Here is a 22,164-nt window from a genome sequence, read left to right as displayed (position 1 = left end):
CCAGTATGTCTTTTTTTTTTTTTTTTTTTTTTTGCGGTACGCGGGCCTCTCACTGTTGTGGCTTCTCCCGTTGCAGAGCACAGGCTCCGGGCGCGCAGGCTCAGTGGCCATGGCGGGCCCAGCCGCTCCACAGCATGTGGGATCTTCCCGGACCGGGGCACATCGGCAGGAGGACTCTCAACCACTGGGACACCAGGGAAGCCCCCCCAGTATGTCTTTTGATTGCAGAGTTTAATTCTTATTTCTCTTTGTACGTGTACATTCTTATTTGCTCTCCTACTACATGTCCTAGGACCTTAAACAGAGTGTCTGAAATTCATGTTAAAGTAATTAATCATTAGCTTTTATTTATCAAGGGAAATTGTTGTTTTCCCAGGACAAACAGGTAGACTATCCTATCCTTATTAAATATTTTATATAGCACTTATTCAGAGGGACCCAGATGCTGTGAGGCTTGATTGACATGTAATTCATGTAATTCCTGACTTAAGTAAACAAAAATAAACACTAGCATGTTTTATTACTCACTGTTCTCATAGAATAAAAATGTCTATAAAATGTTAATGAAAAGTACTTAAATTCATTTTACCAGAAATCAGTTTTACTGCATGATCTTTATCATGACCTACTTATTAACCAACACTGTATTTGGTGCAAGGGAAGTACTTAAGAGGCAGCATTTATGTTTTCAAGGAGTTCACCCCTATGCTAGATGGGGTGGAAGTGGAGGATACAACAAGAATTAACATCCAGTCCCTCCATCAGGTAGCTTGAATTTACTAAGGATGAGAAAACAAGTGCAAAAATAGCATAATACAAGGCAGAATGCAAAGCACCATGTTGACGATAAACATTCAGGACTTTCTGGTTTTAAGGCTCTGTAAACTTAGGTGGGTGAAATGGAGAGGGGGAAGTTCCCTTTATCTCTTCTGCTTACTCTAAACACCCTTAAACTTCTAAAGCTGAATGCTTTTATTAGGTGGCTGTGTATGTTGAAAGAAAGCCATGAGCCAGACTCCAGTAATGGAGGGGAAGTAGGGGAAGAGATAAGGAAACAGGAACAGTAACTCCTTACCTTGGGCTAAAGAGAAAAAACAAAGCTGTACTTTTGTCTTTAATTCAAGAAGTAATTCTCTTTGAACAAGGCTTTGTGTGGCTTAGAGGTATTATCAGAGTAATGTATCCCCTGCAATGTTCCCTCCTCCCAGTTCTAAGCCACCTGTCAAGAGGAAGGAGATGAAAGGAAAAGCAGCAACAGCTATGAAATGCCTAATTTGCTTTTTACCTAACTTATTAGCTGAATATTTTCCTCAATATTTATCATCCTACACACCCTCAGCATACCTAATTATCTACCTATGCCATTCAACAAGTCAAATGGACTTTACTAGTACAATCATCATTGCTTCTCTTCCTCTACATCCTTTATCATCCAAGGATATCATAAGCATCTTCACTGGAGAGTGAGGGGTGGTCTCTGATGGATCCAGACAAAGCACTTAATTAAAACTTCACAGAGCTTTCTAATACCCAACACTACTCTATCCTTCTTTACACTAATTTGGAGACCTTTCTGACTATTGGCAACCTATCTGCTATAGGCAACCATATTCTACCTGAAAGATGACATGATAAATATATTACACCCCACTTTCAAGAGCCTTACTCTTTGATTGCATCCTCTTTCTCCCACACTGAGTCTGTCCCCCAGGCTGATCCTGCAAACTGCTGTCATGGTAATCATTTGAAAGCATTCAGTTTTATTGTGTGACTCCCACACTGAAATCCTATAATAGCACTCTATTCCAGTCCTCCATTTTTCACTGTTTCATTCACAGTGCTTCCCTGACTGGCCCCTCATTACCTATCAGTGTTATCCCTTCCACAAGACCCTATGCCTAGGCAGCCCCTGCTGTCCTCCAACAGGCATAGATTCTGCAAAAAAGGTTTTATACACTGATAATAAAATTATTGTTCACTTTGGATATACGCCTTCTCAAGGCTTCTAGTGTTTTGTTTTTTTCTCTTTTTATTTTAAAGCTTTCCAAATGGAAATATCCTGTTTGGTTTTTCTTCTTTCTTTTTAAAAAAATATTTATTTATTTATTTATTTTGGCTGCACTGGGTCTTAGTTGTGGCACGTGGGATCTTCATTGCAGTGTGCAGGATCTTTTAGTTGCAGCATGCGGACTCCTTAGTTGCAGAATGTGCACTTTCTTAGTTGCAGCACATATGTGGGATCTAGTTCCCCAGCCAGGGATCGAACCCGGGCTCCCTGCATTGGGAGCCTGGAGTCTTACCCACTGGACCACCAGGGAAGTTCCGCATTTGCTTTTTTCTGATAATTTGTGGTTATTGTAAAAAACTGAAATACAGGAAGAGTGAAAGCTTCTATGTGATCTGTCCTCCAAAAATATGCATTCTTAACTATTTGGTGTAGATTTTTACAGATTTTTTAAAAATGTATACATGGACTTATTTTTACCGGAATATTATCATCATTAATCTGTAATCAGGGACTTCTTTCATCTCTTTTTCTTAATAACCAAAACCCTGAGCTTAAAAAATTTAAAAACAAGTAAGCAAAAAATCTTTATCTACAAAGTTTGGAAAAATTAGAAAGATTAAAGCAATTCAGAATCATGACATCTAGTGGTTTTGAGGTTGGGTAGTATTTGATTTTAAGTATTATTGGCCATCATTATGTTAATAATAATAAAAATAATAGATAACTTTTATATAACTGTGTGAAATACTTTTCATCTGGCATTTTATTATCCCCATTTTAAAGATGAGGAAACTAAATCACAGAGAAGTTAAGTCATTTGCCTAAGGTGGCACAGCTAGTTGGGGTTTTTTTGCCTTTTTTTTAAACATCTTTATTGGAGTATAATTGCTTTACAATGGTGTGTTAGTTTCTGCTTTATAACAAAGTGAATCAGTTGTACATATACACATATGTTCCCATATCTCTTCCCTCTTTCGTCTCCCTCCCTCCCACCCTCCCTTATCCCACCCCTCTAGGTGGTCACAAAGCACAGAGCTGATCTCCCTCTGCTATGCGGCTGCTTCCCACTAGCTATCTATTTTACATTTGGTATTGTATATATGTCCATGCCACTCTCTCACTTTGTCCCAGCTTCCCCTTCCCCTTCCCCATATCCTCAAGTCCATTCTCTGGTAGGTCTGTGTCTTTATTCCCATCTTACCCCTAGGTTCTTCATGAACTTTTAATATTTTTTCTTAGATTCCACATATATGTGTTAGCATATGGTATTTGTTTTTCTCTTTCTGACTTACTTCTCTCTGTATGACAGACTCTAGGTCCATCCACCTCACTACAAATAACTCCATTTCGTTTCTTTTTATCGCTGAGTAATATTCCATTGTATTTATGTGCCACATCTTCTTTATCCATTCATCTGTTGATGGACACTTAGGTTGCTTCCATGTCCTGGCTATTGTAAATAGAACTGCAATGAATATTTTGGTACGTGACTCTTTTTGAATTATGGTTTTCTCAGGGTATATGCCCAATAGTGGGATTGCTGGGTCATATGGTAATTCTATTTTTAGTTTTTTAAGGAAACTCCATACTGTTCTCCATAGTGGCTGTATCAATTTACATTCCCACCAACAGTGCAAGAGTGTTCCCTTTTCTCCACACCCTCTCCATCATTTATTGTTTCTAGAGTTTTTGATAATGGCCAATCTGACCGGTGTGAGATGATATCTCATTGTAGTTTTGATTTGCATTTCTCTAATGATTAATGATGTTGAGCATTCTTTCATGTGTTTGTTGGCAATCTGTATATCTTCTCTGGAGAAATGTCTATTTAGGTCTTCTGTGCATTTTTGGATTGGGTTGTTTGTTTTTTTGTTATTGAGCTGCATGAGCTGCTTGTAAATTTTGGAGATTAATCCTTTGTCAGTTGCTTCATTTGCAAATATTTTCTCCCATTCTGAGAGTTGTCTTTTCGTCTTGTTTATGGTTTCCTTTGCTGTGCAAAAGCTTTTAAGTTTCATTAGGTCCCATTTGTTTATTTTTGTTTTTATTTCCATTTCTCTAGGAGGTGGGTCAAAAAGGATCTTGCTGTGGTTTATGTCATAGAGTGTTCTGCCTATGTTTTCCTCTAAGAGTTTGATAGTGTCTGGCCTTACATTTAGGTCTTTGGCACAGCTAGTTTTTGATGGAGCTAAGATTCTGACTCTAGGAAGTCTGATTCTAGAATGTGTGCATATAACCATTACATAGTTATTAATAATGTAAGATTTGCCAAGGTGAAAAAATTTTACTCATTTATTGAACAAATATTTATAAAGTACATGCTCGTTAATAAACATTGTGCCAAGTACTATGCCAGGTCACAAGAACATAGAAGTAATCAAAATAGAGACAGTCCCTGATCTTCAGAACAGAGTCAAGTATTAAATGAATAATTAGTCAATTGCTTATAATAAATTGTATCAAGTGCTACTAAATATAAGTACAGGGTACTATGGAATCTATATAATATAGGCCCCAGCCCCTTCAAGGAAATGTTGTGAAAATAAATGGCTGAAGAAGACTTTCTATTTCTTTCTTATTTCCTCAGTTTCTTTTTTCACCTTCCTACTAAATGTTTTTCTCCATTTTTTTTCCTTTGTCTTCTTTGCGTCTCTTCTAATTTTCATCCCAGCAATGACCTAAATCTGGTTTCTTGCAGGTTAAGCCTTCTTTAACACTCCTGCCATCTGTTCTCCTTCTGGCTCTGAAGCACAAGATTTTATCCTCTGGTAATTTTTCATTAAGCTAATCTTTGTACAGCTTACGGAGTGCTTTTCAGTTGACAAGTCTTACATTTAATAATCAGTGCTTATTTTATTATACTGTGATGGTAGAAATTGACCTTTTGAGCAAACATCTGAATGTTATAAAAATACTATATGAACTGGCCCCAATCCTTTCAAATATGAAATTTTATTTCACAAAGTAATTATCTTTCATATGACCGACCATTATAAAATTTACTCAGGGAGTTTTTGTTTTGTTTTTTTGCTGTACGCGGGCCTCTCACTGTTGTGGCCTCTCCCGTTACAGAGCACAGGCTCTGGACGCACAGGCTCCGGGCGCGTTGGCTCAGCGGCCATGGCTCAAGGGTCCAGCTGCTCCACGGCATGTGGGATCTTCCTGGACCGGGGCACAAACCCGTGTCCCCTGCATTGGCAGGCGGACTCTCTACCACTGCACCACCAGGGAAGCCCCACTCAGGGAGTTTTTAAACATAATTTTGGAGAACTTTCTTAATGTCTGAGGAACATTACAATAGAGTGCTTCTTTTTTTTCTATAGTTTATTTTATTGAAGTATAGTTGATTTATAATGTGTTAATTTCTGCTGTACAGCAAAGTGATTCAGTTATACATACATATATATTCTTTTTCATATTCTTTTCCATTATGGTTTATGACAGGATATTGAATATAGCTCCCTGTGCTATGCACTAGGACCTTATTGTTTATACATTTTATATATAATAGTTTGCATCTGCTAATCCCAAACTCCTAGTCCCTCCCTCCCTCACCCCCTCCCCCTTGGCAACCACAAGTCTGTTCTCTATGTCTGTGAGTCTGTTTCTGTTTTGTAGGTAAGTTCATTTGTGTCATATTTTAGATTCCACATGTAAGTGATATCATATGGTATTTGTGTTTCTCTCTCTGACTTACTTCACTTTGTATGATAATCTCTAGGCCCATCAATGTTGCGGCAGATGGCGTTATTTCATTGTTTTTTATGGCTGAGTAATATTCCATTGTATATATGTACCACATCTTCTTTATCCATTCCTTTCTTAGTGGACATTTAGGTTGCTTCCATGTCTTGACTATTGTAAATAGTGCTGCTATGAACATAGGGGTGCATGTTTCTTTTTGAATTATAGTTTTGTCTGGATATATGCCCAGGAGTGGGATTGCTGGATCATATGGCAACTCTTACAATAGAATGATTCTTATCTTTTATTGCTACCTATTCCACAACTCCACCCTCAGAATACTGCCTTTTTGTCATCTCAATTTATATTCAGATATCTAAAACCTAGAACATACTCCCTTGCTCACTTTCTCATTGTTCAAAGAACCCTGACTACCATTCCCTTCTGGGGAGTGGTAAAAACAGAATAGTAGGAGTCAAAAAATGGTAAATTTGGGGAATGTGAAGAAATGCTGAATTAGGGATAATTTATCACAAAAAAAGGTGGCATGCATTTGAAATGGCAGATTTTAGCAATGGAGAAGAGATCATTAAAGTCCCTTCCTGGGCTTCCCTGGTGGCACAGTGGTTGAGAGTCCGCCTGCTGATGCAGGGGACACTGGTTCGTGCCCCAGTCCGGGAAGATCCCACATGCCACGGAGCAGCTGGGCCCGTGAGCCATGGCCGCTGAGCCTGCGCATCTGGAGGCCTGCGTACCATCAAAAAAAAAAAAAAAAAAAAAAAAAAAAAAAAAAGTCCCTTCCCTTTTTTCTGAGTCCTGAAAAGTAAACAAAAGCCTTATTAAGCTTGTGTGAGTATGGTTTCTAATAACTAAATCAAGCATCATTTTTCAAGTTTAAATTTAAAGTAAATAAAATTGGGGAATGAAAATGTACTAAAAGTGATTTATGGTGATGGTTGCATTAGTCAGTGAAATTACTTTAAAAATTCACTATGTTTTACACCTGAAATGGGCATGTGTAAAATATACCTCAATAAAGTTGTTTTTTTAAAGCTACAAGGAAAAAAAATTAAATAACACTAAAAACTCAATCCCTTAGTCACACTAACTACATTTCAAATACCTAATAACCTCATGGGGCTAGTGGCTACCATTTTGGACAGCATAGGTCTAGTATATAAAACTTTTCCATGATGTTAAAAAATACTTTCTTAAATCTGTTTTAAGATTTCATAAGTGTGAGTGTAAAATACTTACACTTACAACAGACATATAACCAAAATAGAAAACATGAAAATATCAAGTATCCTTAACACATCAGTGACTCTTAAAAGAAATATACAATGATAATAAATATTTTAAAAGTTCAACGCAGCTAGCAAGCAAAGAAATGCATATTAAAAGGACAGTGAATTAGTATTTTTGTCTATGAAATAGGTATTAAAAACAAAAAGATGCTCCTAATGTTAAGATGATAAGAAATGGATACTGCTGACAAAAGTGTAACCTAGTACAACTTTTCTGAAAGTTGGTTGAACAATTTGGAAATAAGTATCAAAGACCTTAAAAGTAGGCATTCTCTTTGAGTCAGCAATTCTGCTTTTAGTAATTCATCTTAGAAAAATAAATGTGGATGGAAGCAAGGATTTATCTATGAGGGTTTTTAATGTGATATGGTTAGAATGGCAAAAAATAAAAAAAGTCTAAATGCCCATCAATAGGGCATTGATTAAATTGATTGATACATTTATAGAACAGACTATTAAGCAGCCATTTAAAATTATATCATAGAATATTTAATAATATTTTTAAATGTTCATTGTGAATTATATGTTGGTTAATGAAAAATAAAAACGTTTAGAAAATAAATGACCTAGAGTAGTCAAACCCATTGAAACAGCAAAGTAGAATGGTGGTTGCTAAGGGCTGGGAGGAGGGGGAAATGGGGAGTTGTTTAATGGGCATAGAGTTTCAGTTTTTTAAGACAAAAAGGTTCTGGAGATTGATTGTACAACAATGTGAATATACTGTTAAAAACAAGACAACAGGCCCAAAATGGAGTTGCTTATCCTAAGCCCTATGTTACCAAACCAAGACTTGGATTTAATTACAGTTTCAGCTCTCCCCAAAATGGAATCTTAAACCAGCCAGTCAGAATTTCCTAATCCATACTCGTTAGGTAATCTGCCTGATAAACCCCTGCCGTCCCCGTCCCCTAAAGGATGCAATAACCAACCACTCTTTTGTCTGGTACAACTCCCTTGCTCCCACTCCCTTCTGCCTATAAAAGTCTTTCTTTTTGTACAGCTCCTCAGAGCTCCTTTCTGTCAGCTAGATAGAATTCTTCCTGATTCATGAATTGTTGAATTAAAACCAATAAGATGCATAAAATTTACTCAAGTTGAATTTTGTTTTTTAACAATACTTAACACTATCGAAAATACACTTAAAAATGGTTAAGTTAGTAAATTTTGTGTGAGTATTTTACTAAATTTTTAAATTTTTAAAAATAAATTTTAAAAAGAAAATAAATGATTCTATTTTTTATTTTAAGTATTATGTATGCCTTTATGCATATGTAAATCAAAATGATAATCGTAGTTATTACCGGGTGTTAGGATTACTAATACATTTAATTTTCTTTTTATTTTTCTGTTCATGTCCACCATGAATGTGTGTTACTTTTGTAATCAAAAGAAAGTTATTATATCTCCGACTCCTTTTTTTCAATTTATTTATTTTATTTATTTATTTTTGGCTGCATTGAGTCTTCGTTGTTGCATGTGGGCATTCTCTAGTTGCAGCGAGCCAGGGCTACTCTTCGTTGTGGTGCACAGGCTTCTCATTGCGGTGGCTTCTCTTGTTGCAGAGCATGAGCTCTAGGCACACAGGCTCAGTAGTTGAGGCTTGCAGGCTCTGGAGCGCAGGCTCAGTAGTTGTGGCACACGGGCTTAGTTGCTCCGCGGCATGTGGGATCTTCCCGGACCAGGGATCAAACCCATGTCCCCTGCATTGACAGGCGGATTCGGCCATGGCTCACGGGCCTAGCCGCTCCGCAGCATGTGGGATCTTCCTGGACCGGGGCACGAACCCGTGTCCCCTGCATCGGCAGGCGGACTCTCAACCGCTGCGCCACCAGGGAAGCCCAACAGGCGGATTCTTAACCACTGCACCACCAGGGAAGTCCTCCAACTCCTTGATGACTGAAATTCCTTCCACATGGAACAAAGCCTATAGTCTACATTTAGAAGTACATTAAGCCTACTGAAAAAATATCAGATGGTATAAATTCACTCTAAAATGTAATGAGGCTGTCAGGGGAAAAAAACAGGAGGTAACTGGTTGCCTGAAAGGGGTAGGAGGAAATGTTTAAAAAATCAGAGATTCAGAAAAAAGACAGCAAAATTACCAACACAAAGTTGGCCTACTTCAAAATTTTGCCCAGCACTAATTCTGGTTAGATCATATGAAAAAGGAGAGAAGACCCAAGATCCTTGAGAAATTGCTTGGGCAAGAAGCAATCTTGGGTGCAGAAAAGGCCAGTTTTTATAATTCTGTCATTTAGACCTGGGAAAATATTTTGTTGGATTTTCCTGTTTTCACTGGGAGATGTATGTGTTCTGGATAATTTGTATACATCCTAATTGTCTGTCTCATTTTATTTTATTTTATTTATAGGACATAGGGAAGTCACACAGGGCCCATTAAACATGTGCTCACCCTCCTGGAAATCCCTTTTCAATGTATACACTGAGTGTGCATAACAAAGAGAATTTCATATAACGATTGAGACTATATTTCACTTAATATATAGTATGAGTGCAGTGACCAGCATGCAGAATTTTTAAGAACATCTAATTTTCAAATGTCAAGTTCTGTTGTTGCATAATTACATCCCAATATTTGGTTTGGAAGCTATGGTCACAGTGAAATGGATTATATACATTCTTTTACTTGAGAGGGTCCTGGCACACATGGATTGAGCAGGCACACTGATCCCACCAATGGAGCAGAGTTTGTTCCCTTCAAAGAGATCCTCAGGGCTCCAGAAAATCTCCTACTGTTGTTGCCCTTCAGGAAGAGATTTAAAGATCATTCTCCAACACCAGTAAATTTCTGTTAATCTCAAATCAAATAAATATGTTTTCAGCTTTAGTTTTAGTTGAGAAGTTAGTATGTTAAAGAATGTTTTAGCTCCATCCACAACACACATAGAGGAAAAAGCACAGCCTTCAAGCTCTGATGTTCAAAGAGTTAACATCTTAAGAGCTAAACAGAACTGTATTAACTCCTCTCTTAACAAGCCAGGAGGACAAGAGGATTCTATAGTACTGAAGGACACCAAAACAGAGAAAAGAATTAGAGCTCTCTGGAGGAAGCAAGAACTGTAAGTTTATATCTAATACATATTTATAGCCTTTCATTTCTTTCCTTAGGGTGTTTTTGAGAAGAGTGAAATAAGTTTATTCATTTTGTATTGTGCCTGTCTCCCAGGCATCCAGATACAGTATCACTAGGTCATCTTTAATCCTGTCACCTTCTTAACTTCATACCACATCCAACTAGTTGGCAAGTATTTTGATTCTCCTTCCTCAGTGTCTTCGTGATCTATCCCACTCTTCCATCCCCCTGTCACCATCCTTCCTAATTCAAGGCCACTTGCCTGAACCACAGCAATATCCTAATGTTCCTCTCTGCCAGTCTCTCTAACTCACTTATGCCAGATGAATCTTACTAAAGCCCTTCCACAGCTCTAACTCTATTGCTCTTGTGTTCAAAATGTGTAATTCTCACCCATTAGCAGAATGAATACAATGCCTCTAATTTATATGCAAGATCTTCCACAATATGCTTCCTTTCACTTAAATTCCCACAACTCTTCTTTCTCAAAGTTGTCATGCCTATCTGCTACTGTCGAAGACCACCCTGCTCTTTGCCCATCCCTGATTCTATTGAAACGCTCCTCTCTGTATAAAACACTCTGTATCTCCACCTGCCAAAATCCCTCCCGGACTCCAACAACCCTCCCTCCATAAAGCTTTATCTGATCCGTCAAGTAAATGTGAATTTCAGTCTTCCTTTACACTTTCATTTTGCTTTGTTCTTCTCGGATTGACTTTTTATATTTTACCTTACAGTTAAGAATGTGCTTTTCTCATTTCTCCTCTCCTCATTAATTGTTCATTTATTTTTCTTTCTTTTTTTGTGGGAAACTATTTTTTATTGTTATGATTGACATACAGCAGTGTATAAGTTTAAAGTGTACAGCCTAATGATTTGACTTACATATATTGTGAAATGATGACCATAATACATTTAGTAAACATCCATCATCTCATATAGATACAGAATTAAAGAAATATAAATACATTTTTCCTTGTGATGAGAACTCTTAAAATTTACTCTCAGCAACTTTCATATCTAACATACAGCAGTGTTAATTATATTTCTCACATAGTATATTACAACCCTGGAAATTATCTTGTAACTGGAAGTTTGTACCTTTCAACCGTCTTTATCCAATTCCCGTTCCCCCCCACCCACAACTCTGGTAACCACAAATCTGAGGGCTTTATTTTTCTTCTCCTTGTAGCAGCTGCACAAAATGGGTACTCAGTAATATTTGTCAAATTAAGTTCAGTCCAAATTCCAGGAGTTCCTGTCATCTTTTCTGAGCATTCATACAACTGACACTAAAATTACAGAGACTACCCTTTTCTCCATAGCTTCTCTTTATCTCTGTTCCAAGTTTTTTCCTCAATGCTTACATCTCCTTTGCCTCTATCCTCTTACATAAGATCGGCTCCTCCTGAGTTCCCTCACTCATTTTTTTTTTTTTTCACGGCACACGGGCCTCTCACTGTCGTGGCCTCTCCCGCCGCGGGGCACAGGCTCCGGACGCGCAGGCCCAGTGGCCATGGCTCACGGGCCCAGCCGCTCCGCGGCATGTGGGATCCTCCCGGACCTGGGCACGAACCCGCATCCCCTGCATCGGCAGGCGGACTCTCAACCACTGCACCACCAGGGAAGCCCCCCTCACTCATTTAAAAACTATTTTCTTTAAGAGTCTATTCACAAATTGTCCCTTCCTTCCCCCAGATTTGAAGGAGCCCAATTGCAGCCCCCCTTTCAGGGACTTGACTGTTTATTGGGCCTGTTAAAGTTAGTAATGGGAAGACCTGAATTCCCAATCCATATTAAATTTAAAATAGTTAAAACCCTACTTCTATATTTTGACTCATACGCCCACTTAATCCATGAATTTTTAGAGGATGGGAGTATTTTTGCAGCATTTCCTATGCTCCACTGAAATGCTACTGACATTCCTTTGAGCAGATATTTTCACCTGATTTTTACATTTTTCTTCTTTTTTCTCTCTCCTACTCAAATCAGTGACACCATTATGGCTCTCACTTCACTGTGTTCTTGGACGTGAGGGAGAATTAATGCAAAACTTTGTAAAATTATTAAAAGCAGCTCTAAAAAGGAAAACAATTTCTGCCACAATCCAATATCATAATAATACATCAGTTGAAAAATTATTATGTATCTGCAGATACCAGGCACTCTGTTAGGTACAAAGATATCCTCAAAAGAGCTGATAGACTAGTGAAGAGACACATGATATATAAACACTATAGAGAACTGACTTATACTAACCAACATATAAGATAATTACATATATAATATAAATCATTAACTTATACTGGTAAATACAATAGAATTATCAATTGTCCAGAGACTAGTTCAGTGAAAACAACAAAAAACAGCATTTAGCTAATATGCTAAATGAGGCTGTACTAAGTGCCAAGCATTATGAACATTTTTTATAGGCATTATCTCAATTGACCCTCATCATAACCATATGAGGTGAGTATTTCATCCCTATTTTGTAGGTAAGGAAAATAAGCTGAGTGGTTAAGTAACTTGTCCATGGTCACACAGCAAAAGAAAGATGTGGATCCGTGTCTTTCTTATTCCTAGGCTCTTGACCACAGTCACTATTTATAGTTCATTCTCTCCAACTTTAATCAGAGGTGAGTATAAAATCAGAGTAAGGGGAGTTGGCTGTATGATTTTAATTTTTGATGTCATCATACTGGCTTTATTCAGCAATCACTACTAAAGACTAATTATTTGCCCTCACTCACCTACCATTGCCCCAGTGCACTGCAACTCAGTACCGCTGCAATGGATTTCTTTTTGTCTTTCATTTCATTGGGTGCAAAACAAGTGATAAATTCTTCTTCCTTACATCTACTCTCCACTCCTTTTTTCCTGAGAGATTAAATCTGGTCAATTCATTGGATTTGGATGTCCCTTCATCACACCTTCACTGACATTCTCCCTTGAGTTTTCTTTTCTGGCATTCTGATAGCCTCCATTTCATTCTTAGAGCTTCTCTGACCATTTTTAATGGTGCTTTCCAGTGGCTCCATAGTGCTATACAGCTTTGGTGGTGTATTTTGGAAGGGTCATAAACCAGAACAATCTTTTCTGGGTCCAGGTATTAAAGAACCACAGCATCTCTTCCTCCACTACAGCTTCATTTTTGCAAATGGCTTCAGGTCCAGAGGACGAGGTCTGTGATGCAGTCACCCTTCCTTTCCCTTTGTCTTACTTCTCTACGATAGGAGGCTGAGAAAATGGGGTAATATAGCAGACCTACGAAAGCTACTTTCAGTGTGAGGATTGACGTTAAAACAAAATGGTTTCCTTGGTTGCTTCCATTCTGTTCTTATCCTAGGACTATTGTCTAACATGTGAAAGCTTATCAACTTTTGGGTGATAGTCAGCTTCCTTAATATAGAAATCTGTAAAGATCCATTTAAAATGTTGTCATTTGAAAGATATTCTCCATTTATTGTAGTTTAAAAAAGTGAAACATCACAGAACAGAATATGAATGACTCAATTCAAGGTAAATTGTTTGGAAAATAGATCAATAAAATGTTCATGTTTTCTCCCAGTAGTAGAATTTCTCCATCATGCTTTTTTACCTTCTTTGTATTTCTCTGCTTGTTCAAAATAAGCTTGTGAGCAAACTTCTTAAGTCGACAAGTTGAGCTAGCTTCAGCAAAAAGGGGAATTTGTTGTAAGGACATAGTACTCCTACAGAACCTGAGGGCAGGAACAGAGACAGGCCTTGGAAAAGACTAAAATCAAGGATAGGAAGCTTTTAGGACCTTTTAACTCAGCCACTCAGTGGCATTCTCTCTTTTGACTTGTTATTCATTCACCTATTCACTTATTCAATATATATTTATTAGGTGCCTACAACATTCGAGGAGTTGTTCAAGTGCTGGGAAATAAAGGTAAATAAGATAAACCAATTTTCTGCTTTCAAAGTCCTTATAAAGTCCTTATATTTTAGTGAGAGGAGGTAATAAATAAGTGTAAATAAATGAAGGTAGTTTCTGGATATGGTAAGTGTTACAAGTGAAATAAACAGGGCGACATGACAGAGTATAACTGAAGAAGTCCTCACTTTAGTTATATTCTTTTTTTTTTTTTTGCGGTACGTGGGCCTCTCACTGTGGCCTCTCCCGTTGCGGAGCACAGGCTCCGGACGCGCAGGCTCAGTGGCCATGGCTCACGGGCCCAGCTGCTCCGCGGCATGTGGGATCTTCCCGGACCGGGGCACGAACCCGCGTCCCCTGCATTGGCAGGCGGATTCTCAACCACTGCGCCACCAGGGAAGCCCCTTGCCTATTTTTTAATTGGGTTATTTGCCTTTATATTGTTGGTTGTTAAGAGTTCTTTATGAATTTTGGATACACGTCTCTTAACAGATATATGATTTGCAAATATTTTCACCATTCTATTGGTTGTCTTTTCACTTTCCTGATAGTGGCCTTTGAAGCACAAATGTTTTTAATTTTGATGAAGTCCAATTTATTTATTTATTTTTCGATACTTGTGCTTTTGGTTCCGTGTCTAACTTCATAGTGTCATGTCTAATATTGCATGGCCCAAGGTCACAAAGGTTTCTTTCCATATTTTCTTCTAAGAATTTTATACTTCTAGCTCTTACATTTAGGTCTGTGATCCATTTTAAGTTTATTTTTAATATAGTTTGAGGATCCAACTTCATTCTTTTGCATGTGTCTATCCAGTTGTCCCAGCACCATTTGTTGAAGAAGTTATCCTTTCCCTACTGAATTTTCTTGGCACACTTGTCAAAAATCAATTAGCCATACATGTATGGGTTTATTTCTGGACTCTCAATTATATTCCACTGATCTACATGCCTATCCTATTCCAATACCATGGATTATTATAGCTTTGTAGTAAGTTGAAATCAGGATGTGAAAAATAACTTTGTTATTTTTCAAGATTATTTTAGCTATTCTGGATCCCTTGTATTTCTATCTGAACTTTAGAATCAGATTGTCAATATCTGCCCCCCCAGAAAAAAGCCAACTGGAATTTTGATAGAGATTACATTGAATCTATACATGAATTTTGGGAGTTTTGCCATGTTATCAATATTCAGTTTTCAGGGGCTTCCCTGGTGGCTCAGTGGTTAAGAATCCACCTGCCAATGCAGGGGACACGGGTTCGAGCCCTGGTCCGGGAAGATCCCACATGACGTGGAGCAACTAAGTCCGTGCGCCACAAGTACTGAGACTGTGCTCTAGAGACCAGGAGCCACAACTACTGAAGCCAGCGTGTCTAGAGCCCCTGCTCCACAACAAGAGAAGCCACCGCAATGAGAAGCCCGCACACCGCAACGGAGAGTAGCCCCCACTCACCTCAACTAGAGAAAGCCCACGTGCAACAACAAAGACCCAACACAGCCAAAAATATAATTAATTAATTAATTTAAATATATATGTATATTAAGTCTTCAAATCCATGGACTTGGGTTATCTTTCTATTTACTTAAACAGTCTTTAATTCCTTTCAATGATGTTTTATAACTTTTGGTGTACAAGTTTTATACTTCTTTGTTAAGTTTATTCTTATGTATTTTTTTGATGCTATTGTAAATGGAATTGATTTCTTTTTTTTTTCTTTTTTTCTTTTTTTTTTTTGCGGTATGCGGTCCTCCCACTTCTGCGGCCTCTCCCGTTGCGGGGCACAGGCTCCGGATGCGCAGGCCCAGCGGCCATGGCTCACGGGCCCAGCGGCTCCGCGGCATGTGGGATCCTCCCGGACCAGGGCACGAACCCGCATCCCCTGCATCGGCAGGCGGACTCCCAACCACTGCGCCACCAGGGAAGCCCTGGAATTGATTTCTTAATTTTACTTTCAGATTGTTTGTTGCTAGTATATAGGAATACCATTGATTCTTACATATTGATCTTATACCCTGAAACGTTACTGAACTCATTTACTAGTTCTAATGGATTTTTTAGTAGGTTCCTTAGGATTTTCTAGGTGAAAGAAATAAACAATATTCATTGTCTGTGAATAGAGATAGTTTTACTTATTTCTTTCTAATTTAGATGCCTTTTATTTCTTTTTCATGCCTAATTTCCATGGATAGAATCTCCAGTAAAATGTTGAATAGAAGTGGCAAGAGTGGACAACCTTGTCTTTTTCCTGATCTTATGGGGGAAGCTTTCAGTCTTTTACTGTTAAGCATGATTTTAGCTGTGAGTTTTTTGTAGATGACACTTATCAGGTTTGAGAAGTCTTCTTCGGTCAACAATTAATTGAGTGTTTTTTGTCATGAAAAGATGTTGGGTTTGTCAAATTTTTTTTCTGTGTCTATTGATATGATCATGTGGGTTTTGTCCTTTGTTCTGTTAATATGATACATTAAATTGATTTTCATCTGTTAAACAAAGATTGCATTCCTGGGATAAGTTACATTTGGTTATGGTGCATAATTCTTTTCATTTGTTGCTGGATTCAGTTTGCTATTATTTTTTTGAGGATTTTTTTGTCCGTAGTAATAAGGGATCTGTAGTTTCCTTTCTTGTGATGACTTTGGTTTTGGCCTTATATGATAAGTTAGGACGTGTTCCCTCTTTTAATTTTTGGAAGAGTTTGTGTAGGATTGATATTCATTTTTCTTTATACATTTGGTAGAAGTCATCAGTGAAGTCATGTGGGCTTGGGGTTTTCTTTGTAGGAAGTTTTTTATTACAAATTCAATTCTTCTACTCAGTCTATTCAGATTTTCTGTTTCCTCTTAAGTCAGTTATAGTAGTTTGTGTCTTTCCAGGAATTTATCTACTTCACCTAGGTTATCTAATTTGTTGACACACAATTGTTTGTAGGATTCCCTCATAATTCTTTTTATTCCTTTAAGGTTGGTAGTGACATCTTCTCGTTCATTCTTTTTTTTTTGTGTGTGTGTGTGGTGCGCGGGCCTCTCACTGTTGTGGCCTCTCCCGCTGCGGAGCACAGGCTCCGGACGCGCAGGCTCAGCGGCCATGGCTTACGGGTCCAGCCGCTCCGCGGCATGTGGGATCTTCCCGGACTGGGGCATGAACCCGTGTCCCCTGCATCAGCAGGCGGACTCTCAACCCCTGCACCATCAGGGAAGCCCTCGTTCATTCTTGACTTTAGTAATTTGAGCCTTTTTTTCCTTTGTTGATTTTGTTGATCTTTTAAAGAACCAGCTTTGGTTTTATTGACTTCCCTATTGTTTTTCTATTCTCTATTTCATATATTTCTGCTATAATCGTTATTATTTTCTTTCTCTGCATGCTTTGGGTTTAGTTTCCTCTTCTTTTTTCTAATTTCTTAAGGTGAAAGTTAGGTAATGGATTTGAAATCTTTTTTCTTTTTAATGCAAGCATTTACATCTATAAATTTCCCTGTTAACCCTGCTTTAGCTGCATCCTATGTTTTGGTATGTTGTGTTTTCATCTGCATATTTAATATAAAAAACATTTTTAAAAAAAGGAAGACCCATGATGGGACCAAGTGCAGCTGGGATGTAACAAATTCCTCATAGTCTCTAGAGCTTGTTCAATTGTCGATTCTAAATGAATCATATTTTTTTGTTTCTTTTTTTATTCAGATGTAGTTGATGTACAATATTACATAAGTTACAGGTGTACCACATAGTGATTCGCAATATTTAAAGGTCATACTCCGATTGGTTATTATAAAATATTGACCATGTTCCCTATGATATACAATACACCTTATAGCTTATTTATTTTATACATAATAGTTGGTACCTCTGAATCCTCTACCCCTATCTTGCCCCCCCCATAACCACTAGATTTTTCTCTATATCTGCAAGTCTGTTTCTTTTTTGTTATATTAATTTGTTTTATTTTTTAGATTCCACACATAAGTGATATCATACAGTATATGTCTTTCTCTGTCTAACTTATTTCACTTAGCATAATACCCGCCAAGTCTATCCATGTTGCTGCAAATGGCAAAATTTCATTCTTTTTTATGAATGAATAGTACTCCATTGTGTGTGTGTATGTATATACACACACACACACACACACACACACACACACACACACACTTTATCCATTCATCTGTTGTTGGCCACTTAGGTTGCTTTTATATCATGGCAATTGTAAATAATGCTGCTATGAATATTGGGGTGCATGTATCTTTTCAAATCAGTGTTCTTGTTTTTTTGGGGGTGTATACCCAGGAGTGGAATTTCTGTGTTGTATGGTAGTTATATTTTTAGTTTTTTGAGAAACCTCCATACTGTTTTCCACAGTGGTGGCACCAATTTACATTTCCACCAACAGTGTATGAAGGTCCCCTTTTCTCCATATCCTCAGCAATATTTTTGTTCTTTTTGATGATACTGTTTTGACAGGTGTGAGGTAATATCTCATTGTGGTTTTAATTTGTGTTTCTCGAAATGTTAATGATGTTGAACATCTTTTCATGTGCCTATCGACCATCTGTATGTCTTCTTTGGAAAAATGTCTATTCAGGTCTTCTGAACATTTTTTAATCAGTTGTATGTTTTTTTGATGTTGAGTTGTATGAGCTGTTTATATATTTTGGATATTAACCTCTTATTGGTCATATTTAAGATTTTCTTCCATTCAGTAGGTTGTCTCTTCATTTTGTTGATGATTTCCTTTGCCATGCAAAAGCTTTTAAGTTTAGTTAGGTCCCATTTGTTTATTTTTGCTTTTATTTCCTTTGCTTTAGGAGACAGATCCAAAAAAATATTGCTACAATTTATGTCAAAGAGTGTTCTGCCAGTGTTTTCTTCTAGGAGGTTTATGGTTTCTGTTCTTACATTAAGGTCTTTAATCCATTTTGAGTTTTTGGTATATATGGTTTTAGAGAATGTTCTAATTTCATTCTTTTACATGTAGCTGTCCAGTTTTCAGCCCCACTTATTAAAGAGACAGTCTTTTCTCCATTGTATAGTCTTGCCTCCTTTGTCATAAATTAATTGACCATAAGTGCATGGGTTTATTTCTGGGCTTTCTATTCTGTTCTTTTGATCTATGTGTCTCTTTTTGTGCCAGTACCCTACTGTTTTGAATACTGTAGCTTTATAGTATAATTTGAAGTCAGGGTGTGTGATTCCTCCAGCTCTGTTTTGGCTATTTGAGGTCTTTTGTGTTTCAAAATTTCAAATTTTGAAATTCTTTGTTCTGGTTCTGTGAAAAATGCCATTGGTATTTTGATAGGGATTGCATTGGATCTGTAGGTTGCCTTGGGTAGTATGGTCACTTTAACAATATTAATACTTTCAATTCATGAACATAGTATATTTTTCCATCTGTTTGTGGTGTCATCAGTGTCTTATAAATAGTTTTCCATACAGGTTTTTTACCTCCTTAGGCATGTTTATTCCTAGATATTTTATTCTTTTGATGAGATAGTAAATGGGATTGTTTTCTTAATTTCTCTTTCTGATAGTTTATGTTTAGTGTATAGAAATGCAACAAATATCTGTATATTAATTTTATATATTGCAACTTTACTGAATTCGTTGATGAGCTCTAGTAGTTTTCTGGTGGTGTTTTTAGGATTTTCTATGTATAGTATCATGTCATCTGCAAACAGTGACAGTTTTACTTCTTCTTTTCAAATTTGGATTCCCTTTATTTCTTTTTCTTCTCTGATTACCATGGCTAGGACTTCCAAAACTATGTTGAATAAAAATGGTGAGAGTGGACATCCTTGTCTTGTTCATGATCTTAGAGGAAATGCTTTCAGCTTTTCACTGTTGAGTATGATGTTAGCTGTAGGTTTGTCACATATGGCCTTTATATGCAGGACCGTCAGGTTGGGGATCCCAGTGTGGGGCTCAGACCTCTCACTCCTTTGGGAGAACCTCTGCAATGTAGTTATTCTCCAGTTTGTGGGTCACCCACCTGAGGGTATGAGACTTGACTATACCACACCCCTACCCATCTCGTCGTCATGGTTCTTTATGTCTTTGTAGAAGTTATTTTCTGGTTTTCTTTGGCTGTAGAACATCTTTCCTTATAGGTTCTGGTCTTTTTTTTTTTTTTTTTTTGCGGTACGCGGGCCTCTCACTGCTGTGGCCTCTCCCGTTGCGGAGCACAGGCTCCGGACGCGCAGGCTCAGCGGCCATGGCTCACGGGGCCCAGCCGCTCCGCGGCACGTGGGATCTTCCCGGACCGGGGCACGAACCCGTGACCCCTGCATCAGCAGGCGGACTCTCAACCACTGCGCCACCAGGGAAGCCTGGTTCTGGTCTTTTTAATTGATACTTGTTCTGTGGATAGTTGTGATTTGGTGTGACTGTAAGTGGAGGTGAGGTCAGGGTCTTTCTACTTGGCCATCTTGGCCGATCTCTGGGAGGTATTTTTAAATGTCAGCATTTTGAAGAAGAATTGAGACTTCAGAACTGGAGCAGAAGTTCAGCAAAATTTTTAAAGGTGTTGTACTTGATGTTGACTTCCTGAGGACTGGATTAGTATACACCTCCTGCTTAGCTTTGCATTAGTCCTGAAGATGAAAATATGAAGAACTTCCAAACCATTAGGTTCAGAAGCAGGTACCTGCAGGTTTGAAGAGAGGAGAAAGCTAGATCATAATTTTTTTTTCTCTTTTTAAAATTTATTTTATTGAAGTATAGTTGATTTACAATGTTGTGTTAATATCTACTGTACAGCAAAGTGATTCAGTTATACATCTATATACATTCTTTTTCATAATGGTTTATCATAGGATATGAATATAGTTCCCTGTGCTATATAGTAGGACCTTGTTGTTTATCCATTCTTTTTTTTTTAATTTTAATTTTAATTTTTTAACATCTTTATTGGAGTATAACTGTTTTACAATGGTGTGTTAGTTTCTGCTTTACAACACAGTGAATCAGTTATACATATACATATGTTCCCATATCTCTTCCCTCTTGCGTCTCCCTCCCTCCCACCCTCCCTATCCCACCCCTCTAGGTGGTCACAAAGCACAGAGCTGATCTCCCTGTGCTATGTAGCTGCTTCCCACTAGCTATCTATCTTACATTTGGTAGTGTATATATGTCCATGCCACTCTCTACAGCCACTATGGAGAACAATATGGAGGTTCCTTAAAAAACTGCAAATAGAACTACCATACGACCCCGCAATGCCACTACTGGGCATATACCCTGAGAAAACCATAATTCAAAAAGAGTCATGTACCAAAATGTTCATTGCGGCTCTATTTACAATAGCCAGGACATGGAAGCAACCTAAGTGTCCATCAACAGATGAATGGCTAAAGAAGATGTGGCACATATATACAATGGAATATTACTCAGCCATAAAAAGAAATGAAACTGAGTTATTTGTAATGAGGTGGATAGACCTGGAGTCTGTCATACAGAGTGAAGTAAGTCAGGAGGAGAAAAACAAATACCATATGCTAACACATATGGAATCTAAGAAAAAAAATGTCATGAAGAGATTAGTGGTAGGACGGGAATAAAACACAGACCTACTAGAGCATGGACTTGAGAATATGGGGAGGGGGAAGGGTAAGCTGTGATCAGCTTGCTCCTGATGTCTTTTAACAGTGCATAACTGGGGATTTTGTGCTTCTCAAAGCTTTAACTGTTAATACCATGAACAAAGCACATGAAACATGAACTGGCTGAGATCATTGTCAAAGTTGGAAAAGTCATAGAACTACTGACAGGAAAACCCTGTGCAGGAAATAATCATCTAGAGAATTCAGTCAGTTTGGAGACCATCCACAAAACCAAAAATTTTAAAAACTCAGTATTTCTTCAGCACAGTAAAGGAAGTATGGAAGAAGGTGCCAAAGCAAAGGTTTTACACATTTGATTCGTGGGAAAAGAAACTTTTCTAGATGTCATTACAAACTGTGTCCAGTTCCCCTTCTGTTATTTATGAAATAGCTAAAAGTAAACCAAGTAAGGTGCTTGCTGTAAATGAAGATTTTCATAAAGGTTTCTAGTCATGTTACAAATTTTCTTTCTAGTGACCATACTTTCCTGTTAAGTTAAGGAAATTAGCTGCATCAGCTGCATCATTTTTAAGTTCATTGGTTTGGAAGTTGTATCTTTTTTTTTTCATTCTAAGCAAT

At 37.7% G+C, this 22,164-nt stretch overlaps 1 protein-coding gene across 8 annotated transcripts in view; it reads left to right on the top strand.

Annotated features, from left to right (window-relative positions):
* The window catches only part of RPGRIP1 (RPGR interacting protein 1), a 105,171-nt gene that overhangs the window by 1,751 nt on the left and 81,256 nt on the right, over nucleotides 1-22,164 (top strand). For 5 of the 8 annotated variants that reach the window (XM_067028827.1, XM_067028822.1, XM_067028828.1 and 2 more), the window contains 2 exons: nucleotides 77-209; nucleotides 4,707-4,776. The exons of 2 other annotated variants lie outside the window; for them this stretch is intronic. In XM_067028827.1, coding sequence (XP_066884928.1) covers nucleotides 135-209; nucleotides 4,707-4,776 — 145 coding nt within the window. In that variant the 5' untranslated portion in view covers nucleotides 77-134. The remainder of the gene's footprint in view (nucleotides 1-76; nucleotides 210-4,706; nucleotides 4,777-22,164) is intronic. One more of the 8 variants, XM_067028823.1, reaches the window with a different exon arrangement.

The sequence above is a fragment of the Kogia breviceps genome, chromosome 3, assembly GCF_026419965.1.
Source record: "Kogia breviceps isolate mKogBre1 chromosome 3, mKogBre1 haplotype 1, whole genome shotgun sequence".
Lineage (NCBI taxonomy): Eukaryota > Metazoa > Chordata > Mammalia > Artiodactyla > Physeteridae > Kogia > Kogia breviceps.
This window is presented reverse-complemented; position numbering and strand designations above follow the sequence as displayed.